The sequence below is a fragment of the Perognathus longimembris genome, chromosome 3, assembly GCF_023159225.1.
Source record: "Perognathus longimembris pacificus isolate PPM17 chromosome 3, ASM2315922v1, whole genome shotgun sequence".
NCBI lineage: Eukaryota > Metazoa > Chordata > Mammalia > Rodentia > Heteromyidae > Perognathus > Perognathus longimembris.
The window spans coordinates 81,872,373-81,893,391 of NC_063163.1; the positions used below are offsets into that span (position 1 = coordinate 81,872,373).

The 21,019-nt window shown below is 47.7% G+C and overlaps 1 protein-coding gene across 1 annotated transcript in view; it reads right to left on the bottom strand.

Annotated features, from left to right (window-relative positions):
* The window catches only part of Ccdc60 (coiled-coil domain containing 60), a 127,063-nt gene that overhangs the window by 17,799 nt on the left and 88,245 nt on the right, over window positions 1-21,019 (bottom strand). The window contains exons 3-6 of the mRNA XM_048340705.1: window positions 18,648-18,818; window positions 14,497-14,604; window positions 10,482-10,589; window positions 2,595-2,685 (exon numbers count right to left, since the gene is read on the bottom strand). Of these exons, the coding sequence (XP_048196662.1) occupies window positions 2,595-2,685; window positions 10,482-10,589; window positions 14,497-14,604; window positions 18,648-18,818 (478 nt within the window). The remainder of the gene's footprint in view (window positions 1-2,594; window positions 2,686-10,481; window positions 10,590-14,496; window positions 14,605-18,647; window positions 18,819-21,019) is intronic.

The following is a 21,019-nucleotide window of genomic DNA, read 5'->3' on the forward strand; positions in this document are numbered from 1 at the left end:
GCCAGCCTGGGGAGGAGAGTACAGGCAAATGCTGCCTCCTCCCATCGTGCCTGTTGCTGGATGAATTCTTTACGCTGGGCACCAGATGCTTCAGTGCTGCCTGGATGGCATTACAGGGCAGTCTGAAATCTTGCAGTGAGCACTGGACTCAGAGCCAGGAGCCCTTGAACAAGTCGGCCTGCCCTGCCTCTGTTTCCTCATTTGTAAAATCCAAAGAGATCGACTGGGATTGTCTCAGAGCCTCCTGTATTTACAGTTGTGCTAGCATCTTCCTGCAGCTCTCACGTCACCTTGTGCTCCTGAAGTGGCCATTCATTACAATTCAGGTAACCACCCCAGCCAGGAAACCCAGATTGAAGAGTGACACTCCGGATTAATTGAGAGTGGCAGAGACATGAAATGTAGGGAAGACGTGGCAGGCAGCTCCACCGTCTGCTTGCCCTGTATTGAACGGATTTTCATTGAGTTGACTTAAATCCCCAGATGCTGCTCTATTTTTTTTTTTTTTTAAATTCTACTCCGGCAATGTGAACCAGCTGCTGGGCTCTACCTCAGTAGGAACTGATTTTGGGTAACAGAGATTTCCCTAACTGGTTCTTGGCACTATCAAAGAAAAGAGGCTTGCCAACTGAAACCCATAGGGAGACATATTTAGCTGTGGAGGGTATTATACACTGGGAGATTTTTACACAAAAACCTAAATGTTTGGGTTTTCTTAAAAACAACACACTCCGGGCTCCTATTCTCATGCAGAAAACAAAAACACAACAAACCAAGCAAATGCTATGCAAAAAAGGTCTTTAGCTGTGCCATTTTGCCCCAGACATCACTACTCCTGTTTTTGCACTTGGTTTGCACAGTGTTCCTGTCTCACACTAGGTCCACACATCGGGGGGTGGGAAGAATATTTGGATTGGCTGCTTTGTGGGGTCCAGAATATTGACTGGTCTTTCCTGCGCTGGAAGAGGGGGAGGGGAAAAGTGGGGGAAGAGGGAGTCGGTGTTTGGGTGGTTGACTCCAGTCAGGAGAGGGGGGAGGTGGGAGGTCGCACCTAGTGACAAGCAGGTTCCATGAATCCTAACTCACTGTCCCCCCTGCTCCCCTCCAGTGGACTGCAGTACAGCTAGGGTTTGACCTGCACACTTGCTAGGGAATTTGATTTTGTAAGAGTTTGACTCCCAGAGATTCATGTTCTTCTCTCCCACTCTGAGTGCTGAATATTCCTGAAGGACATTGTTTTAAGGTGCGTGGCAGTGCCACTTCGTCTGTGCATCTCCGGAGATGGATGCACGCAGCGTCTCCATGGCAACTTGCTGTGATAAAACAGTGACTCTTATTCTCCAGGTCTAGGAGTGTGCTGATGAAGGGCGGGGGGCAGGGGGGGGAATGGCACAGCACGTCACGTGGTGTGCGGAACAGTCATCTCCAGGGCTCAGCGTTTAACATCCACATCAAGATTTGGCCCTGCCAAATCCCAGACGTGAGATCTCGTATGAGTTGCTTAACCTCTCTGGGCTTCCAGCTTGCTCCCTCCCTCCTCAGCAGAGAGGGAGAGCAGGCTGTGGGGTTCTTAAGAAGGCAGAACTGGATAATAACACCTGAGAGAGCTTCTTTAGTACAGAACCTGGTCCATTGAAAGTGTTGAGAAGTGGCCTCCAAAGTTGCATAGCCTTAGGGAAGGCTCCACATTGTCATGTTTTGAAAAGTCCTCCTTTCTTCTTTTAAAAATTTTGAAGTTTGAATTCACAGGCTTGCACATGGGAGGTAAGTGTTAGTTCTCACTCACTTTGCACAGGCTGCCTGGACCTCACACTTAGGGTCTTCTTGCTTCTGCTTCCTGAGTAGCTGAGATTACAGGCATGTACCACCACATCCCAGCTTCCCCTCATTTCTCCTGGAACATTGTGAGGTGGGCAGGGATTGAACACGGCATCCATTTGGTGAGCCAGGGACAAGTTCAGCCAACACTCCAGTTGTGGGGTTGTGTCTAACGTCTATGTCAACATCACCCTTTGCTGTTGTTATTATTGTTAGCATGCTTGTTGTTGAGTAGATGAACGAGCAGGTTTGGGGTTAGGAATGATGGATTGAAAAGAACAGATCTCATAATATCTTAATAATAAAAACACATTCTAGTTCACTGAAAATCCTGTCTGTTGAATCACTTACTTTTTCCCCTCCAAGTTATGTGTGTGTCTTGTGTGTGAGAGAGAGAGAGAGGAAGGGAGGGGGGGAGGGAGAGAGAGAGCGAGAGGGAGAGAGAGAGAGAGGAGATGGAGTGAGTCCATTTCCTTCTAGTGACATCCTATTAAACAGCTGCTCAATGCCCCCCCCCACCAACTTCATCGAGTCATGTCCAGCCAAATGTCATTTCTCCTATAATCCGCAGATAACCATTTTAATTAAAATTTACAAAAAAAAAAAATCTAGCAGTGTGTTGTCTGGCTTCCCTTCTGAAAGCTAACTTGAGTTAAAAATAAAACCAAAAGAACTCCCTCCCCGCTTTCCCCTGAGAGACAGGACTGGCTCAGTGTACGGAGGCACTGGCCAGGCCTGGCAGCCCAGTGGCGGAGTGGCATTCGGTGGCCGGTTACCTTTGGTGCCGTGACGAATTGCTCCCACCTCTGCCCCATGAACTTGTCCTTATTGATCTTTTTTATTGAGCTCTTGCTTCCTCCTGGGTCTCTGAGCGAGAAATAGCTTAATGAGTTTTCCATTGGCAGAGCCTGTTTATTACTTTTTTTTTTTTTTAAAGAGATACAATAAATAGAGAAGAAATGGCAGCTAGTCCTTGGTATGAATGTCCCCCTGCCCCCCCCGCCCCCCCCCCCCCCCCCCCCGGCAACACACACACCTTTCCAATCCTGTGTTTGAGGAGAAGCAGGAGGAGCAATTCCTAACTGTTCTTGTTTTGGCAGTACTGGCTTGAATTCAGGGCCTGTGCTTGCCAGGTGGGCGCTCTACCACTCGAGCCACACCTCCAGCCCTACAGCTGCACCTTTCTGGCGTGGCAAAGCCAGCCTAGAAGGTCCCACTGCTTCTCCGGTGGGGGAGTTGAGGGAGGTACAATTAGTTCGCATGTAGTTTGCATTGACTTGCATGCTAGACTGGGGTCCTCTGATGGGATCTGGGAAAGACTGCCATTAATCCCGGGGTGAATAGAACGGTGGACTCTTTTCTGAGTCTCTTGCCCTTCAGGGGCAGCTCTGAGAAGTGTGAAGTGTTTCTGGGTGGGGTTGGGTGGAGCTGGTGGGGTGGACTGTACACTGAAAATCACTGGTGTGGAGAAATTCTCTGTGATGTTCTATATGGGATCTCATGAGACTATCTCAGTCACATAGCTATCAGCATCCTGTTTTGCAGATGAGGAAGCAAACTTAGGGCACGGAAGAGCTTAAGTCATTCACTCAGAGTTTCAGGGCCTCTCTCCTATATGTGTCCCCTGCAGGACCCTGTGCCTAATTTTCTTACAAAGTGCTGTCCTCCCCAATAAATTCCAGGATTCTGGATAAAACCTGGATCCTCCCCTCCTGGATCAGAAATTTTCTAGATAGGAACTTGAACCCCAGCAAGTTTTTGTTACATACATAGCCATGATCTTGTGTCTGAGACTTCTGGAAGCAGATACAGTGCCAAGAGTGCAATCTTGGGAAAGTATTGCATATACCACACAGAGCTGGGATAGCACCTTATAACAAAGCTCACATGTTTCTGGAATGAAGTGCACAAATATCTATACTAGGTGAAAGCAATAAATACTTTAAGTGGCTTCAAGTCAAGTTTTGCCAAATCAATTTGGTTTATCCTGGATTGGCTGCCAAATGAATGAGGAGAAAATGGAGTTTTCAGAGCCTTTAGGTTTCTGGGCTCACAGCTGTGGGGCATTGGGTCTCTATTCAGAACAGAATGGAAATCTCAGTGTGTGACTTCTCAACTACTGCTACAAGTCCACTGATTGATTCATTGGCTTATCAGTCTTCCTTCCCTCCCTTTGTTCCTTCCTCCCTCTTTTCCTTCCTTCCTCCTTCCCTCTTTCTGTCCTTGAACCTTTTCATCTATCTCCCCATCTCCTATCCATCCAAATAAGCACCTACCCATCTATCCACCCATCCATCCTTCCATCCACTCATTCATACCCTCACCCACCCATGCATTCATCCATATATACATCTACTATCCTATTGATCAATTCACCCATCCCTGTTCTCTTCCATCCTTCTACCCACTTACCCATCTCTATTTATTGAGATATCCATCTACCCATCCATCTACCCACCTGTCATACACATACTGCATATATCAATGCCTGCATACGTTTGTCCTTCTATCCATCCACCCATCCACCCAACTATCCATCTCTTCTTTTACTCCTTTTTTTTCCTTCAAAAAGGATTTTAGGTGGCTGGGATTCTTTTAATCATTTTATTGCTCATTACAAGCACAGCGTAAAGGCTTAAGAAAATGAGTCAAGCAGAACCCATTTTGATGGGTGACACTCACAGGGGTCCAGGCCTGCCAGGGTCTGCTGGAAGTTTGTGGCAGGGGAATGTGCTCAGAAGTGATCAAGACAAACTTAACTTAAGGTTAGCGTCTCATGCTAGGGGAATCACCACCTTAGTCTGTCACCATTCTGAAAGAGGAAGGGTCTTGTCTCCTCACCAGCTCAAAGCCACAAGAAGCATGAACTTACCCCGAGGTAGAAGTTGAGCTGGGAAGTGGGGGGGGGGGGGGGGTGGGACTGTGCCTCCAAGCTTTTTATAAGACTTTATGTTTGATTACAAAATAAAAAGCCCTCTGAATAATTAATGGAGAAGTTGGTTCTGTCTGCATTTCCCCAGAGTAATCAAATTAGGGGATATTTAAAATTTAGCCAGAGGAAGAAGGAGCAGTACTTCAGTCTTATAAACAATATTTAAGCTAGCGGGCGCTTTTGAAGTCTGATTTAAGGCTCACCAACAGGAACCTTTAGTGGGTTCTGCATTGGAGTGTTTCTTTCAAGACCACAGGGCCTTTTGCTTTTCCCTTTGCTAGAGCAGCCCCTGCTGAGCCACCAGCCTTCTTTGTGAAGTTCAAAAGCAACCCCTTTCTCCTTTTAAAATTAAATCGGGTGCTAGCCAAGCTTTCAAAATCTTAAATATTCAGGTCCAATCTGAAAGATGGAAGATTTTCATGAATGCCTGTCTTGCAAGACGACCCCCCCCCCAAAAAAAAATCTATTGCGACTTCAGGCGGCCAGCTAAATGAGCTCAAAATGCTGAAAAATCCCTGCAGATCTTCAAAAGCCCAGGGCCCTTGCTCTGCAAAACCACTGATAAAGGAAAAAGCCTGGTTAGACAGAATCAGTCTCTCTGATGTTTCATTTTCAGTAGCAAATAAACCAAAAGGGAAGATCAATAGGGGAAGGAAGGAATAAAACTAGCCGAGCAGTGCTGTCCACCACACACCTTGTGGCAAAGGGCAGAGCGAGTTGGCATTGTTCCCCCCCCCCCCCCGCCCCAGGCTGGTGAGCAAATCATTACCATTACCGCTGCCCACCAAACAATCCCAAAGACAGTGACACCTGGAGAGTCCTCCCTTCTTCCCTGCAGCCAGGGATAGCTCTGTGACTGGCTTTTGTTCAAAAATACATGAGCACAAGTGACAGGTGGTGCTTTTACAAGCTGGTCCTGAGAAATCAGATTCCTTGTTCTGCTTCCTTGATGGCAGAAGCTGGCGTTGAGATGGAGCCTCTGTTGGCTTGGCTGCTGTGTGACTATAATGAACAGAGCCCAGGTGCTGGCTGTGGAGGCTGAGCAAAGGCTGAGCTCAGTATTGTTAAGCCACTGAGATGGGGGTTGTCCCATCTGTTCAGTCGGTGTGAAACCTTGTCCAAAGCCTCTCTGAACATCAGAACTAGAGAAGGGCTACTATGGCCATGGGTAGACCAGTTGTTCCTCTGCTAGATCATCGCTTCCTGCATGTGTGATATTTTTTGCCCAAGAGATTTGTATCTCTCTGCACCTCAGTGATCCCATCTATAAAATGGGGAGGGGCAATATTAGTGGTATCAGAGGACTTCTGTTCAGATAAAAGAAATAAGAGTTTATGAAGGGTTTGGTGGGTGTTTTGGACACAGAACTGAATACCATTCGGCGATTCACAACAATAGCAGATTTCTTTCAGCAGAGATCTTAGTGTAGCTTAGAGGAGGAGATGATGGCTGGGAATGAGGCATGAGGGCAGCTCTAGGGGGGAGAAGAAGCTATAATTTTCAGGCCATCATTTCCTCCTTCTGCTGTCTGTGAGAAATCAATGGAAGAGAGCTCTGAGCAGTCTCATCTCTTAACTCTGTCTATGGAGTACATTTTGTTCCTGGCGGTCACTTGAAGATGTCTACCCACAGATGCAATCAGAGCAATTTTCTCAAATACTTCATTCTTACTTTTCCCAACTCAAATTTGGGGTAAAATGTCTGTCTCTCAGGGTGGAAAGCTCAGAGGCTGATTTAAGATGTGTTCACATGTCTGTCGTGGCTGAGGGGAAGAATTGCTGGTTTTGAGCCAGGAAAGGGGACAGAAGTACTTTAGGGAGCCCCGTGGATGGCAAGGCAGGATGGCCTCATGGCCCCTCTACCTCCCGACTCCTGCCACACCCATTCTCCCACTCCCAAGTTTCATGCTTGAGAACCAGAGTGCATGCTGTTAAATCAGATTTCCTTCCAGTGTCCCCTTCTGAACAAGCCTTTTCTTGATGATTCCACTTAAAACAAAGCCCACTCCCCAGCCACTATCACACTGCCTGTGGACTTCTTCCTGACACACTTCGTATTGCATTCCCCAGTCAAGAGTGGATCCAATGATGTCTGTCTTTCTGGGATGGTTGGAGGCAATAAGACTCCCTGTGACTCTGAGGAACAGTGCAGGGCTGTGGAGACTTAGTCCTGTGTGGGCCAATTTCTGCTTGGAGGCCCGGACTCAGCTAGGTCCATTGGAGGCTAAAAATTTTGCTCTCAGACACTCAACTCTGTCTGGGTTTTCAGGAGATTGGGGGAAATTCATGGGATACTATGAAGATAAAACATTATAGATAGTGATTTAAGAGAACTCACCCTTCTACTTTGCTTGCTGGCTAAAAAAGATGTTTTCTGGTACCTTTTAGAGGAACTTCACCCTCCACTAATCATAAAGATTGATTAATAATATATTGTAATTATTTATTATGGTGTCCTAGATCCAGCTCAAACTGGCTTTGAAGGAGTGGCGTGTACCTCTTCCCAAGTCCAAGTTCAGTTTCAGCATGTTGGTGACCGTGACATCTGCTGCGGGCTGTCCACACCAGCCATGGGGGAGCTGGTTGTTAAAACACTTACTAGCACATCACTGATCCCAAACTAAAAAAGAATTCCCCACCTGCCAAGTCCTGGTTGGTGGCTCACACATATAATCCTAGCTACTCAGGAGCTGAGATCTGAGGAGCCTGGTTTAAAGTCATCTGGGGCAAGAAAGTTTGTGAAACTCTTTTTCCAATTGAGCAACAAAAAACAAAAACAAAACAATTGGGAGTGGTTCTGTGGCTCAGGTGGTATTTCGCTAGCTTTTTTGCAAAGAAAGCTCTGGGACAGCACCCAGGCCTTAAGTTCAAGCCTCAGATCTCTCTCTCTCTCTCTCTCTCTCTCTCTCTCTCTCTCTCTCTCTCTCTCTCTCTCTCTCTCTCTCTCTCTCTCCTCTCCTTCCCTTCCCTCCCTCCCTCCCTCCCCCCCTCTCTCTCTCTCACACACACACACACACACACACACACACACACACACACGTGCTCCCCACAGAGAGGCAACATTGCACTTAGGGAAACAAATCTCAGCAAATACTCTATACACTGCCTTTCTGTGTAACTCCTCCTGGATTACGTTATGGCCTCAGCTCCGGTTCCTGCTCCCCATAGAGACCTGGACACACGTAGGTCTTTGTGGATTTGGCCCTTACAGGTTGTGCTACGACACAGCCTACTCTCAAGGTAACTACTATGCCTTCTCACCGCCATGAGCAAAAATTGCTCCTGTTCTGAGCACATTTTCATAAACAACTGAAGGAAATAACGACAGTCCTTTTCTCCTCAATTCAAATCTTACATGGTGTTCTTTCTCTGGTGTGGGAAGATGGGAAACCACATGTCAGAAGCAAAATTGCTGCTGCTGGGGGCTTATTGGGGCTGGAGGGGAGGGGACGAAATGCTATCAGGAGTCTGTTGGCTCCAGAGCCTTTTTTTCTTAGAACCAAACAATCAACTGTGAACACAAATTAGACATTGTTTTGACCTTGCAAGTCCCATTTCTCAGAATCTAGCCAAAAGAAATGTTTGCGGCTGAGCATAAAAGACAGGTTTAAGGATGCTCGGTGAAGTATTACTCAAGATGTCAAAATATGGGAGCAGCGTAGGTGTCTGTCAATAGTGAAATGATTATCTGAATTATGCACTGTGCACATAATAGAATGCCCCGCTGTGCATTCTTTTCAATACTCTGGGGATGCGGAGGCTTTGTGTGGACCAGCACAGGAAGATACCTGCGTGAGTCAGCGCCAAGGGGGAAAACCACGTAGAGCACGGTGTGCCAGGCATTGTGATCCCATTTCCCTTAAAAAAATATGTGTGTGTTTGAATATATTTATAAGGGGAAGGTATTAGAAAGATCTGAATTGTACCCCCTTAGATCTTTAAAAGGGTATTCTCTAAAGAAGAGATTTCAACAAGGAAATAAAAGCTTTCATACTGTATATGCTTGTGAATGTTCTGAAAATTTCCCTAAGAGTAAATGTCTACACTTATAACTTGGGCAGCTTTGTTTTAAAGAAAAATAAATAATGCATAGGAAATGTTTAAAGCCTGGGTTAAAAAACAAATTCAGAGAACCGCAGATATATTTTGGAAGTAACTGGGGTGCCATGGTGGAGATGAGAGCAAGTTGGAGCCCCTTCCCCATTTCCCTAAGAAGTCTCTAAACTTCTTGCTTTATGCAAAAGTTCCCTTAGCAATACCCTTTCCTACACTACTGGGTTTCTACAAAAATTAGACTACTGCTGTTTAAAGAAAATAGTTGGTAAACCACTGTATCAGAAGCAACTTGCAGTAGTAATACTATCTCAAACAAACATGGTAAATACATTAATTACTATCCTGTTTATGGATGCATACATTATGTTTGTGTGTTTGTTTTAATTTGACATTAGTCTTCCAGGGCTCTGGTTGAAGAGACAAATCAGAAGTATGAAGAGGGACTTGGGGGATGAGGAAGAAGGTAATTGGAACTCACTGGGGAGGCAGGGCTGTGTGCCGGGCCCACTATCAGTATATTAGGGTCAGGACTGTTAGTTTTGAGGAGGGTGGAATTGTTTTATTTTATTCCACCTGTGGTTTTCACAGTACAAAGCCAGCTCTTCAAGTCAGAATTCTTTACCATTTTTGTCTCATTCTTGCACAAAACAAACTTAACATTTCAAAGAATCAATGTCCTTTTTTTAGTTTTAGTATATATATAATATAAATTTAGTATATATAATATATTTAGATATTTAGATATATGTATGTAGTGTGTGTGTGTGTGTGTGTGTGTGTGTGTGTGTGTGGTAGTACTGAGGTCTGAACTCAGGGCTTCACACTTGCTAGGTAGGTGCTCTGTCACTTGAGCCACCTCCATCTCAAGAGTCAATGACATCACTTCATATGTTCCCTGTCCCACCTCGTGTGACAATTCCGTTCTTGCATCAGAGCTTTTGCATGATGCTTCCTTCTGGTGGTGACACTCCTAGCACTTTTCTTGGCCTGAACAACATGTGGTAGAACGTCTGCACAAACTCAGTTGCTCTAGGGACTTAAATACTATATACCTCTTGTGTCCAAGGAGAAATAGACCCTCATATATATATCTCAACAGAGAAAACAGAGAAAATTAAAACAGAACAAATCAAGAATTAAAAAAAACCTCCTTGAAATAAAAGAGAACAAGAACAAAGAAAATGGGGCTGGGGCTCAAAGTGGTAGTGCTAGCCTTGACCAGACAAGGCTTGGGGAAAGTGGAAAAGTGCCCAAGCCCCATGACTGGCAAAAAAAAAAAAAAGAGGAGGAAGGAAGAATAAAAGGGAAAAGAAGAGGAGGAAAAGGAATGGGAGTAAAAAAATAGCATTGGATATAGCACTCGATGAGTGTCGGAGGGAAATCTAACTGTGGATTCCACAGTGTGCCTTGTAGCTTTGTCAGTCTCCGTGGTGTCATTGCTCTAATTCTGACTGATTGGTTTCAATGTGACATCCCTGAATGTCCCCACAGCTGGCTCTTGCAGGTCCATATGAGCTGGCTCCAGCTCATCCTGGTTTGATTTTCACGTAGAACTCAGAAAACCTGCCCACCAAAACCAGCACGCACGCATGCACACACGCACTCAGGGACCAGTGGCTAGAGCCCCTCCCCTTCCCACCTAGGCTGTGTTTAGTTTATGGCAAGGGGAAGCATACTTGGGATTCCAGCAGGTGATCACTGGTTTCATGGTGTGGTGGGCATGGTCAATGGTCAGGGCCTCCAGAAGCCAGTGGAGGGCACAGAGCTGGCGGAAGAGGGGCTCACTGCAAAGAGAAAGAGAGGGACACAGTGAGATCCTGTTAGAATCACATTCTTCACTATAGTAGCCATAGATATAAGAGCTGTGCTGGTTCCCAGAGAGAGCGAGCTGGTAGCAGGGCCAGGCATGCGGAAGGAGTTTGCACACACTTCTTGCTGGGCCTTGCTGGTGAGGTGATTCATTCATCCCATGGTACAGATGAGGGCTGTGAAGTGCACAAGGCTTAGGGAAGCTGTGCCCGGAAGATCTCTGGGCCAGGAGGTGACAGCTCAGGATCTGAAGCCAGATGATTCTAGCCTTGGTCCTGGGAGTTTGTGTATGTAGTTGAGGAAAGACAAGGGAGAGTCTCCCAGCATGAGGTCCCGATGCAGGCAAATGAGAGGAACTAAGGAAGGGAACGCATACTGTACTGGTTACTTCACAGAGAGACAACAAGTAAACTAAGAGTGCAATGACGCCTGTTGGCTTAGGAAAACTAGGGCCCTAATTCTCTATATTTTTTTCTTTTTTGAGATTAGCAGCGGGACACATTGCATTTGGTGTGTAAGTCCTTGGCCTGAAAATGTATCTGGGTAGTTGTTAGGACCGCCCGAGGCTCCTGCTCTCCAAACCACTTCTGAGAGACTGAAACTGTCTGCTAAGCCTGCACCTGACACCTTTCTGTAACCAGTGCACACTACTGGTCAGACAAAAGATTCTTGGCCCCAGGCTACCTTCCCCCTTTCCTAATGGGACCCCCTTGTGACTCGCCCATCCAAATGTACCCCAAGCCCTATGCTGGTGCTGAATTTGTTTTCCAGAGTCAGCCTGGCAGTTTATTCCCAAATAAAGCTTGCTCTCGCCCAAACTGGGTGTTGGCCTCTTTTTGGCAGATCTTACCGATAGTGACAAAAAAAAGTGTTGAATATATTCTTTGAAAATGTAACTAAAACATGACTGACAATATGTCTAACCTGTATTTTCTGACTTTGTTGGGGACACTTTGTATGAAACATCTATAGTGAGTTGGGTATTGATGGGTTTTACTCTTTTTTTCCACATTTAATTCTTCCAATAGCCTCTTGGGGGTATGAATGATTACCCACATTTCAGAGAAGGGGAAATGGGTTCAGAGAGGTACAATCACTTTGTTCAAGGTCACCTAGTATCTTGGTGCTGGAGTTGGTGCCAGAATGAATATCTCATTTCATGTTCATACTGCCAACACTATAGGAAAGATACTCTTTCTACCTTCTCCTTGTGGAGGATAGACTGGAAGCGAGTCACCCGAGGTCTAGGATTCCAAACTGGGACCAGTGAGGATTCGAACCGGGGTCTGATTAATCCCAGAGTCTGCTCCGATGGACGGCTGCTGAAGCCCACCCAGCGGTCACTCCAACAGCAAGAGGGGCTGGGAGAGGGTTAACTCACTGCAGGCGTGTGTTCCCGGAACCGAGGTGTGGTCCTGGAAGCCGCCCTCCTCCCCCTATGGTTTCTCCCACACTAACAGAGAAGAGGCCTTCATTACCACGCTGCATAAGTGCTCTTGCCTGAAAATGCATCCTGCCTCCACTAACATCCCTAGGGGGCCCGAGCCTCATAGGCCTGGGAAGGAATCACTCCTCATGGTTTCAAGGAAGGCCCCTGCTCAGAGGGCACGGCCCTCTCTGGGGAGCCCAGGGTGGAGCAGACGCTGTCTCCCCTGAGAGGTGGCCATCTCACCCAGCTCTATTCATCGTCCTCATCCACTCCCTACCCTTCCCCCTGTGAACTGGGTGTGTGTAGGGGGCTGTGTCTGCTTGCAAGGTATGAAGGAAACAAGGGCTAGTCTGTCCCTCCCTCCTTCCTTTCCTCCCTCCCTCCATCTCTCTTCTCTCTGGAGAGAATTAATTTTCTTTTACAAATCATTTTTCTTACTATGTACCCGTTCTCCTTCACTCTTAATCGCCCCTTCTGTTCCTCTCTCTCTCTCTCTCTCTCCCTTTCTCTCTCTCTCTCTTTCACCTTGATGTTCTATTAGGCCCTAGTGGTAACAGTAAGTTGGTAGCTTCTGGGCACATGACTATGCCAGAATTCGGTCAGTGGTCTCCATGGGCCATGTGCTTGACCCTGGGTCATAAGCCCCTTGATCCCCTCTCCTCACCATAACCCTGGGACATATGGAAGTCAGTGGGAAAGGCCCCTGTTCTGTTTATCTGCAGGCTTCAGATATGTGGGGAGGGCCAGGAAACCAATAGGACTTAGTTGTGGGGTGGGGTTGGCTTCCGGGCACCACCACCCCGGTGATGCCAGACACTGTTTTAAATCTCAACATCTCGTGGCTGGGGATATGGCCTAGTGGCAAGAGTGCTTGCCTCCTATACATGAGGCCCTGGGTTCAATTCCCCAGCACCACATATACAGAAAACAGCCAGAAGTGGCGCTGTGGCTCAAGTGGCAGAGTGCTAGCCTTGAGCAAAAAGAAGCCAGGGACAGTGCTCAGGCCCTGAGTCCAAGCCCCAGGACTGGCCAAAAAAAAAAAAAAAAAAAAATCTCAACATCTCATCAATCTCTGCCAGGGAGGTATGGGCCACAAAACCCATCCCTGGTCATAAAAGCCAGTGAACGGCAGAGTTGGGGTCTGACTCCGGGCAGTCTCAGCTCCTGTGTTGGGGCTGTCTCTTGGGATAGGGTAGTGATTTCCCTTTTCGTCAGGAAAGCGTCCCGCCAGTTCTACCCAGATTTTGCCATCTGACCCCATGATTACTCATTTCATCTTCCATGAAACAAAGGGGAAACAGAAAACAAAATAAAAAAGAATGTCCCCACAAACATACTGATGGAAATGGGCCCTTTTCCACAGGGTTAAGGCACCAGATCAAAGTGTGATGTCTAGGATTTTATGAAATTAAAAGAAGCAGCATTTACTTGCCTAAATGCCGAGCCTAAGAGGCAGGAATGCTGAAGAAGGATGTGCCCACCCGTGCAGGGCCTGAGCTCAGAACTTGGATGAGCCCCTTCCACCCCCCAGCCAGTTCGCCTGTGCTTCCCGTTCCATCAGCTCTGCCCACCAGCTGGAAGACAGTGGGCGGGCATGACCATTCCCGGCAAGAGAGCAGTGCTGTTCTCCTTGAACTCAGGGAGTCAGACAAGGTGTGTGAAGCCGTTCCCGGCAGCTCCTACCAGTGGCCAAGGGCAAATCCATACCTGGGCTGCTGGCAGCAAGCGCTGTGAGGGGAAAGCCTGGTCATAGAGACTGAAGAGGAAGCATATTTTATCCCTGGGTCCCAACCTTCTCCCCCGCCCCCCCTTTTTTTTTTCAGGCTAGAGGTCAAGTCTCCTCTGACGCAGTTGAATGGATCCCTACATTTCAGAATGATTGGTCTATTTGGAATCAATCACCTTGGGAATGGAGGGGCTGACCTGGCTTCTGTCTACACTAGCTGACAGGATGACTGAGAGTCGAAGAGTTCATCAGCAGGGCCCGACCCACACCTCCCTTTAGGAGGGTCCTGTGTCTCCATCCCTCTCTGCTTAAGCTGCCTTGCATCCTGCCATGCTGTCTCCCCATCAAGAACAGAAGTCTCTCCCTCCCTGCCTGCGCCTGGGGCCTGATGGCTGACCTGCTTGAATAGACGTTGCGGCCGCTATGTCCACGCCCACCCTATGCCTCTGGAGACTTGATATATCGTGGCCCTTGTTCTTTAGATTTTCTCCAAGCATCATGAGAACAAATCTGCCCTTGCTTACTGTTGAGGGACACAGTTTTTTCTAACTTCCAATGAGCTGATCTAGAACTGAGGAAATGCCCAGCTAACCTGTGCACCTAGAAGCAGTAACTGAGACATGTATATTATTTTATTATTATTATGTTGCCCCAGGCTGGCCTGGAACTATGGCCCTCCCAGTTTCCATCTCCTACAGGCAGATGAAACGGAAGTGGGGCTGCTTACACGTGGGCGTCCGGCAGCAGGGGAGAGATGATGCAGCTGTGGATGGGCGTGAAGGGACGCAGCATCTCGCAGGTCGCCAGTTTCTTGTACTTCTCCACGTCGGTGGCGCTGCTGGAAAAGCAGAAAGAGCAACAGAGTGAGGGACGCGGAGCCGCTGTGGACGCCCTCCTCTCTTGCTAGGGCTCCTTTGGCCCATACTGCAAGGGCAGCCACTGTAGGGAATTTGAGTCCAGCTGTGAGACCAGGAAAGGGTTGCGGGGTGGGAAGGCCACCTCAGCAGGACTCGGAAGGCTGAGAACTGGACCCTGGAAAGGTCACCCAGTCAAGGCAAGACAAATGTGTGAGGTACTAACTACCCCAAGCATGTTTAGGTCAGAGCTGTTTGGACACTAAAAACTTGAGGCCTTGGGGATACGATGAATGTCTGGGTTACAGTTAAGTGCTTACCGCTCCCCTCTGCTCCCTAACGATAAGGGAGTCAATTGTCACTGTGTGTACAAACTATACCTCATGTTAATGGCTGTAACCACAAGATAGATTGGTACCTTAGTTTCTGCAGCTACCTGTGTCACCTCCCCTGTACTGAACTAGATAAATAGCTTGTCAGCGGGAGCTTGGTGTTCAGAAGTTAGTGAGCGCTGGACCCCCGGGACCCCCTTTCCTATCCCCTCTCTCTCTGTCCTCTCTCATTTCCTTGGCCCCAGTATCCCATTGTGCTCTCTCTGGTTGCGGGTAGCAACAACCCACTATATACCAGGCAATCATCCCACCTTGAAGTGATTTTGCTTTAATAGATTTTCAGATAGGACCGTAGAGGTTTTTTTTGTTTTGTTTTTTGCCTGGGCTGGCCTGGACCATAATCTAGACCTTAATCCTCTTGTATGTAGTGGGGACAGCAGGCACATACCCCCACATCTGGCTTATTGGTTGAGAGAGGGTGCTGCTAACTTTTAGCCTGAGCTGGCCATGAACCATGATCCTTCCTTTTAGTTTGTGAGTGAGTTAGTGGTGAGACACTAGGCCTTGCCTTGAAGTGTTTTCTTAAAGAATTGTACAAGACAGTGTCAATGCTATGATAACATGCCCAAGCAAGCAACCTCAGGAAAGAAAGACTTATTTTTAGTTCATATCCTGGCATTTTAGTTCTATCTCAGCATTGGGGCATAGAAGAACAGCAGTGTGCCTTGTGGTGGTCTAGAAGGTGGAGGTGGGGGGGAGAGAGAGACAGAGAGACACAGAGACACAGAGAGAGGCTGAGCAGATGTTTTTTTCTTCTTCCCCTTGTTTTCTTTTTTTGGGGGGTGGGGCTCCTATCTTGTCCTAACTTGAGCTGCGTCCATAGTCCTTTCTGTTGTAGTTATTTCTTCAGATTTTTACTAGGCTTGTCTGGATACCTGTTCCCTTACCTGTGTCTCCAAGTAACTGGGAACACAGACGCCCATCATCAATATCCAGCCTTTTGGTCGAGATGGGGTCTTGCTACCACTTTGCCTGGATGGGGCTCCAACTGTGATCCTCCTGATTTAAGCCTCCCGAGTAGCTGGGATTGCAGGCATTAGTCCCCGAGACACACGAGCTGCGGAGCATGGCCTTTCTCCCTTTTATGCCATCAAGGCCTCCAGCCTTCATGGCAGGTGCTGGCCCCCTCAGGGTGAGTCTCTCCCGTCGTTCATTCTCCCTGGAAACATCCTCACAGAAGACCCGCAGCGCAGGGCAGGACTACGCTTCACTAACTGCCCAGGCCCCTCTCACCCCAGTCAATCAGCAATCAAGATTAATCGCCACAATTCTCAACTGTATTCTAGGAAGAGCAATTTAGTACCACAAGAGCGATTGAACACTCTATTTCAGTGACTCTCTCCCCCTCCACCCCCACCACCATGGAGGAAGTCATCTCAGTTCCAGAAAGCAGTCTTTTCTTTTCTCGTTTTTTGGAATGTTGTGTCCTAGGATAGATTTTTCTTCTTTTTTTAATTCATGACAGAATTCAATCTGCAGGCATGTTTTAATTAGCCTGTCCTATGTGTGAATGCATGCATGTGTGATTGAATCAACTGTCTTCAAACTGGTATAAGATAAAAATGAGGAGCACTGGCTTGTTAGCTCTTGGGAGTTCTGAGAAATCTGGACCCGTGTCCCCTCTGAGGAGCACCTCCTGCATTCAGGGCTATGTGTGCCTGGACTCCAGCCCCTCGGCTCCCTCTCCCACCCCCTCACCGATGGTGCTACCTCCCTCTCTGGGGATAAGTGTGAGTAGATCTGGAGGATTGACACTTGAAGCCAACCCAGACAGAAAAGTTTGCTATAGTCCATCTCCAAAATGACCAGCGAAAAGCTGGACTGGAGATACGGCTCAAGTTGCATAGCACCAGCCACAAGTAAGCACAAAGGCCTGTGTTCAAACCCTGGTATCACCTTAGTGAGGGTAATGGATTAGAGGGGTCCTGAGGAGACCATGCTGGCCTAAGAGTTGCAGAGTTTTCCTTTCTCTTGAGGGATGGGTGACGATCCTGGGCTCACAGAGGTTATTGAAAGATGGGACCAGACAGCATGCGAATCTAGATGGTCTGATTCCCATTTTTCCTCCACTCCTTATTCAGCTTCAGAGCTGAAAAGGAAGAAAAAAAAAACACCCCAAACAAAACTCACCAGCAAATATGTTGCTGTGTCCTATCTTCCTGGCTCAACCCTACCTCCCAGTGAGCTACAATACAATATGGGGAAATTAACCCGGTGTTTATACGCCTTACTCTGGTTTTACACCTTAGCTCAGCCACAATAATAAAATAAATTCTCCCCGTTGCATCTTTCACCTTTTTTCAGCTGAATCTGCAGCTGAGAAACGAGGTCGCTGAGCGCGGTAGGGAAGACTCACAGATGTCGGGCTGGCGTCTTTAGGGATGTGCCTGATTCTCTTCTCCCCCCTGCCTCCCCCCCCACCCCCACCGCATAGTTTGTCAGACCAAACATTTTTGTCTGAAAGAACTTATTCTCTGGTCTTAGATCCTAGCGGTGGTGGTACCAGGCACATGAAAAGAATCTCGTTTTGCTTTTATAAAGCTCGAGATCAAATATGTGCTTTAGAAAGTACTTATAAATGAGCATTTGTAGTTTTAATACCTTTGTGATTGGAATCATATTTACAGCAGCACAGCTCTTAGACGGGGGCTGCTTTAGGCCCACAGTTAACGATTTTAGGTAATTGAGGCCTAGAGAGATTAAATTCACTTTGCTGTATAATAATAGCAAATAATTATTGAGAGTGCCTTTTATGCTGAGCTCTGTGCTAAGTATCATTTCATTAAATCCTCATAACTAGTTTGGTAGCATTCATTCATAGGGGAGGCTAAGGAAAGGAAGGCTCAGAGAGCTTCAGGGAATTGTCCAAAGGCCAACAATTGTGCAGAGAAATCTAGGACACAAATTCAAATCTTGACTGGGTCCCAGGCTTGTGCTTTCCCTTGACAAGTCTCAGTATGTCTCAAGACCATATTATCACACTTCACCTTCCCATTTCATTGCTACAGTGCAATACTAGCAAGCAGCTTCGTTTGACTAACCAGCCCTGTACAGCTCATAGAATCTACTAGATAAGACATCACCAAACCGATGGGTGATCCCACGCATATTTAAACTTATTCAGGTAAAACCTCAGAGATGAGAAAATTGTGCTCTGTGGATTAGAAGTCCTATCCACTCTGCTGGCTCATGCCTGCAATCCTAGTGACTCAGGAGGCTGAGATCTGAGGATCACTGTTCTAAGCCAGCCTGGGCAGGAAAGTCTGTGAGACTCTGATCTCCAATGAAACACCAGAAAACCAGAAGTAGAGCTGTGGCTCAAGTGGGAGAGCACTAGCCTTGAGTGAAAAAGCTCAGAGAAGGTACCCAGGCCCTGAGTTCAAGCTCTAGGATCAACAACAACAACAACAAAAAGTCCCATCCAATCAAGCAGAAGGTTCTATGGAGACTGTTGTTTAAATGAAGAGGCACAGGAGCCTCTTGGACAGACACCCCGTCCCCTGATGTGGGGTGGAGTGGCCCATTCATCTGAGCACAGCTCCTGCATTCAACAGCCACAAGTCTCTTCCCTAAGTGGACCGTGGCCCTGAGGCTGGCAGCCACCAGGTGCTCTGGCTGCTTCATCTACTCACCCCAGCAAGTCTTCGCCTAATTGTATTTCTGAGAACTTTGTGGCTGGTTGGAATTTATTTCTTTCTTCCTCCTCCAGCTTCTGAAGCAGCTGCTGCCTTTTTTTCATTGCGGTTTCCTCTTTCAGAAGGTTAAAATATCCATGACCTATCTTCACAGACCGGATCAGTAAGCTGGGAAGGAGTGGGGGGAGACAAGGGGTGGGGACAGAGAACCTAAGATGAGTTGACTTACACCGCACCACACATTACTGACAACGAGTTCCTGACCTCTGAGGGACCACACGTTCCCCACGGCCAGCCTCACGCCCACAGGACAGGAGACCTTCCAGTCAGTTAGACCTGAGCTTGTGTTAGGGGAGACTGTGGCGAAGTCATTTAGTCTCTCTGAAGCTTGTTTCCCTCATCATCCCAATGAATTGGCATAACCTCTGGCTCTGAGCCCACAGGATTAGAGACCCTTCTGCAGGGGAAAGGCGAGCAGGTGCCTGGCCCCGAGGAAGGGACTGGTCCCTCTCTTTGATTTGCTTTAGGTGCTCTCACATTTGTGAGGCTCTCATCATCATCACCATCATCAGCAATTATTACAATTAGATCCTCAGCACTACAGAACAGAACAGAACACACAAAAACTCTGGGTGATGGGTGAGCTGTTCTTGGTGCTGTAACCAGAGGGTGCTCCTGCCCTCCATCTGCTCAGGGGAGCAGTGCTGAAAGCCAGATCTGTCCTTCCTCTAGGTACAGAAAGCACCCAGGCACCCTGGGCTCCATCGTAGCTACACATGGGGATGAGGAGGAGGGCATGGACCATTTGTGGAATCCAGAGGCCAGGGCTTTCCATCCCTCTTCATTCAGCCATTGCAACCAGACCCCAGGCTGCTGGATCTCCTGGAGGGGCCTCCAGGGTAGATAAACAGGGCTGGAGATGGGGGGAGGCAGACCCTGGGCCCCTGGCCCATGCCAGTCTATTCTGCATCCTTCAGACCATGGGATGCTACTTCAGCTCCCTCCTGAGTGCTCCCACGGCATCACGGAGATCCACTTAAAAAACACTTCATCTTTTAGCGAACCCCCATATAATTCTCTGCACATTGCCTGTGTTCTCTTCATCATGATTGTTGCTCAACGTGCGATCTGTGTGTGAGAAGGGAGCTATTTCCAGGGAAGAGCAGTTTTGGCCTTTTGATCGGCTCGCAGGGGGCCTCCTGTTCACACGCAGCACACGCAGTGCAGGGCGAAGACCTCCCCCGGCGGACATCGCCAGGCCAACGACCAGGAGCAAATAATGAAGTGCACCAGGTGAGCTGAGGAGGAGGCAGATGATAATATGGCAAAGTTTCTTGGCTCAGTGCAACTTCTTAGCCAAGGCCGGAGCCAGCGTGCTTTTGTCTTCATGGGACACGTTCTTGCGTGCGAGAATGTTAGAGCTGAAGAGAGGCATGTCACTGTGGCAATGGAGTCTCAGGGGCCTCATCACAGACCCAGCAAAGGGACAAGGGTGGAGAAGCTTGGCCCCCACCCCCACCCCCCTTCCACACACTGCAGGGGTGAGGAGAGGGGCAGCGTACAACCATCCTACATACTTAGGGGGTGCTTGTGACATCTCAGCCTGTACATGGGTGCAGCCTGTACACATCAGACTGGCATAATTGGCTTATCCATCAGGAAGGTTGAAAATCCTCTCTCCTACTTATTTCCCCCTTTGGGTTGGACTGGGGTTCGAATTCAGGGTCTCATGCAGCTCCTCTGCCACTTGAGCCATGCCCTTAGCCATCTTGGCTTTAATGTACTTTTTCAGAGACAATCTCTTAACTTTTGCCTGTGACTAGTCTCCACTGACATCCTCCTGCCTGAAGCCTCCAATGTAGCCGGGAGACAGGAACGAGCCGCCATGCCTAGCTTGCCTGTTGAGATGGAATCACATTAACTCTTTGCCCAGGCTGACCTCCAACCATAACCCTTCCGCTTCTCTACCTACCGAGTTGCTGAAAATGCTAGGCTGTTTTTCTGAGATAAGTTCCTGTTCACTGGCTGACATCAAACCTTGATCTTCCTATCTCTACTTCTAGAGTAGCTAGGGATCACAGGAATGAACTGCCACTCCTGGCTTCTCTCGGCTGCTTTAAAATGTTCAAGTGGTTGTTTTCAATGATGAGAACATTTGAGATTATCCTTCCTATTCAGTTGCACCCCGTATCCATTTTCATCATCCTCTTTCCATCTTGCCTCTCTCCCTTCCAGACTCTCTTTTACTTCCTTTTCCTATGAGGTCTGCTTTGTATTATTATTATTATTATTATTACTATTATTATTTAGCTTCTTCTGCCTAGTTGGGGACATGTGTCATTTGTTGTTTTGTGTCTGATTTGCTTCAC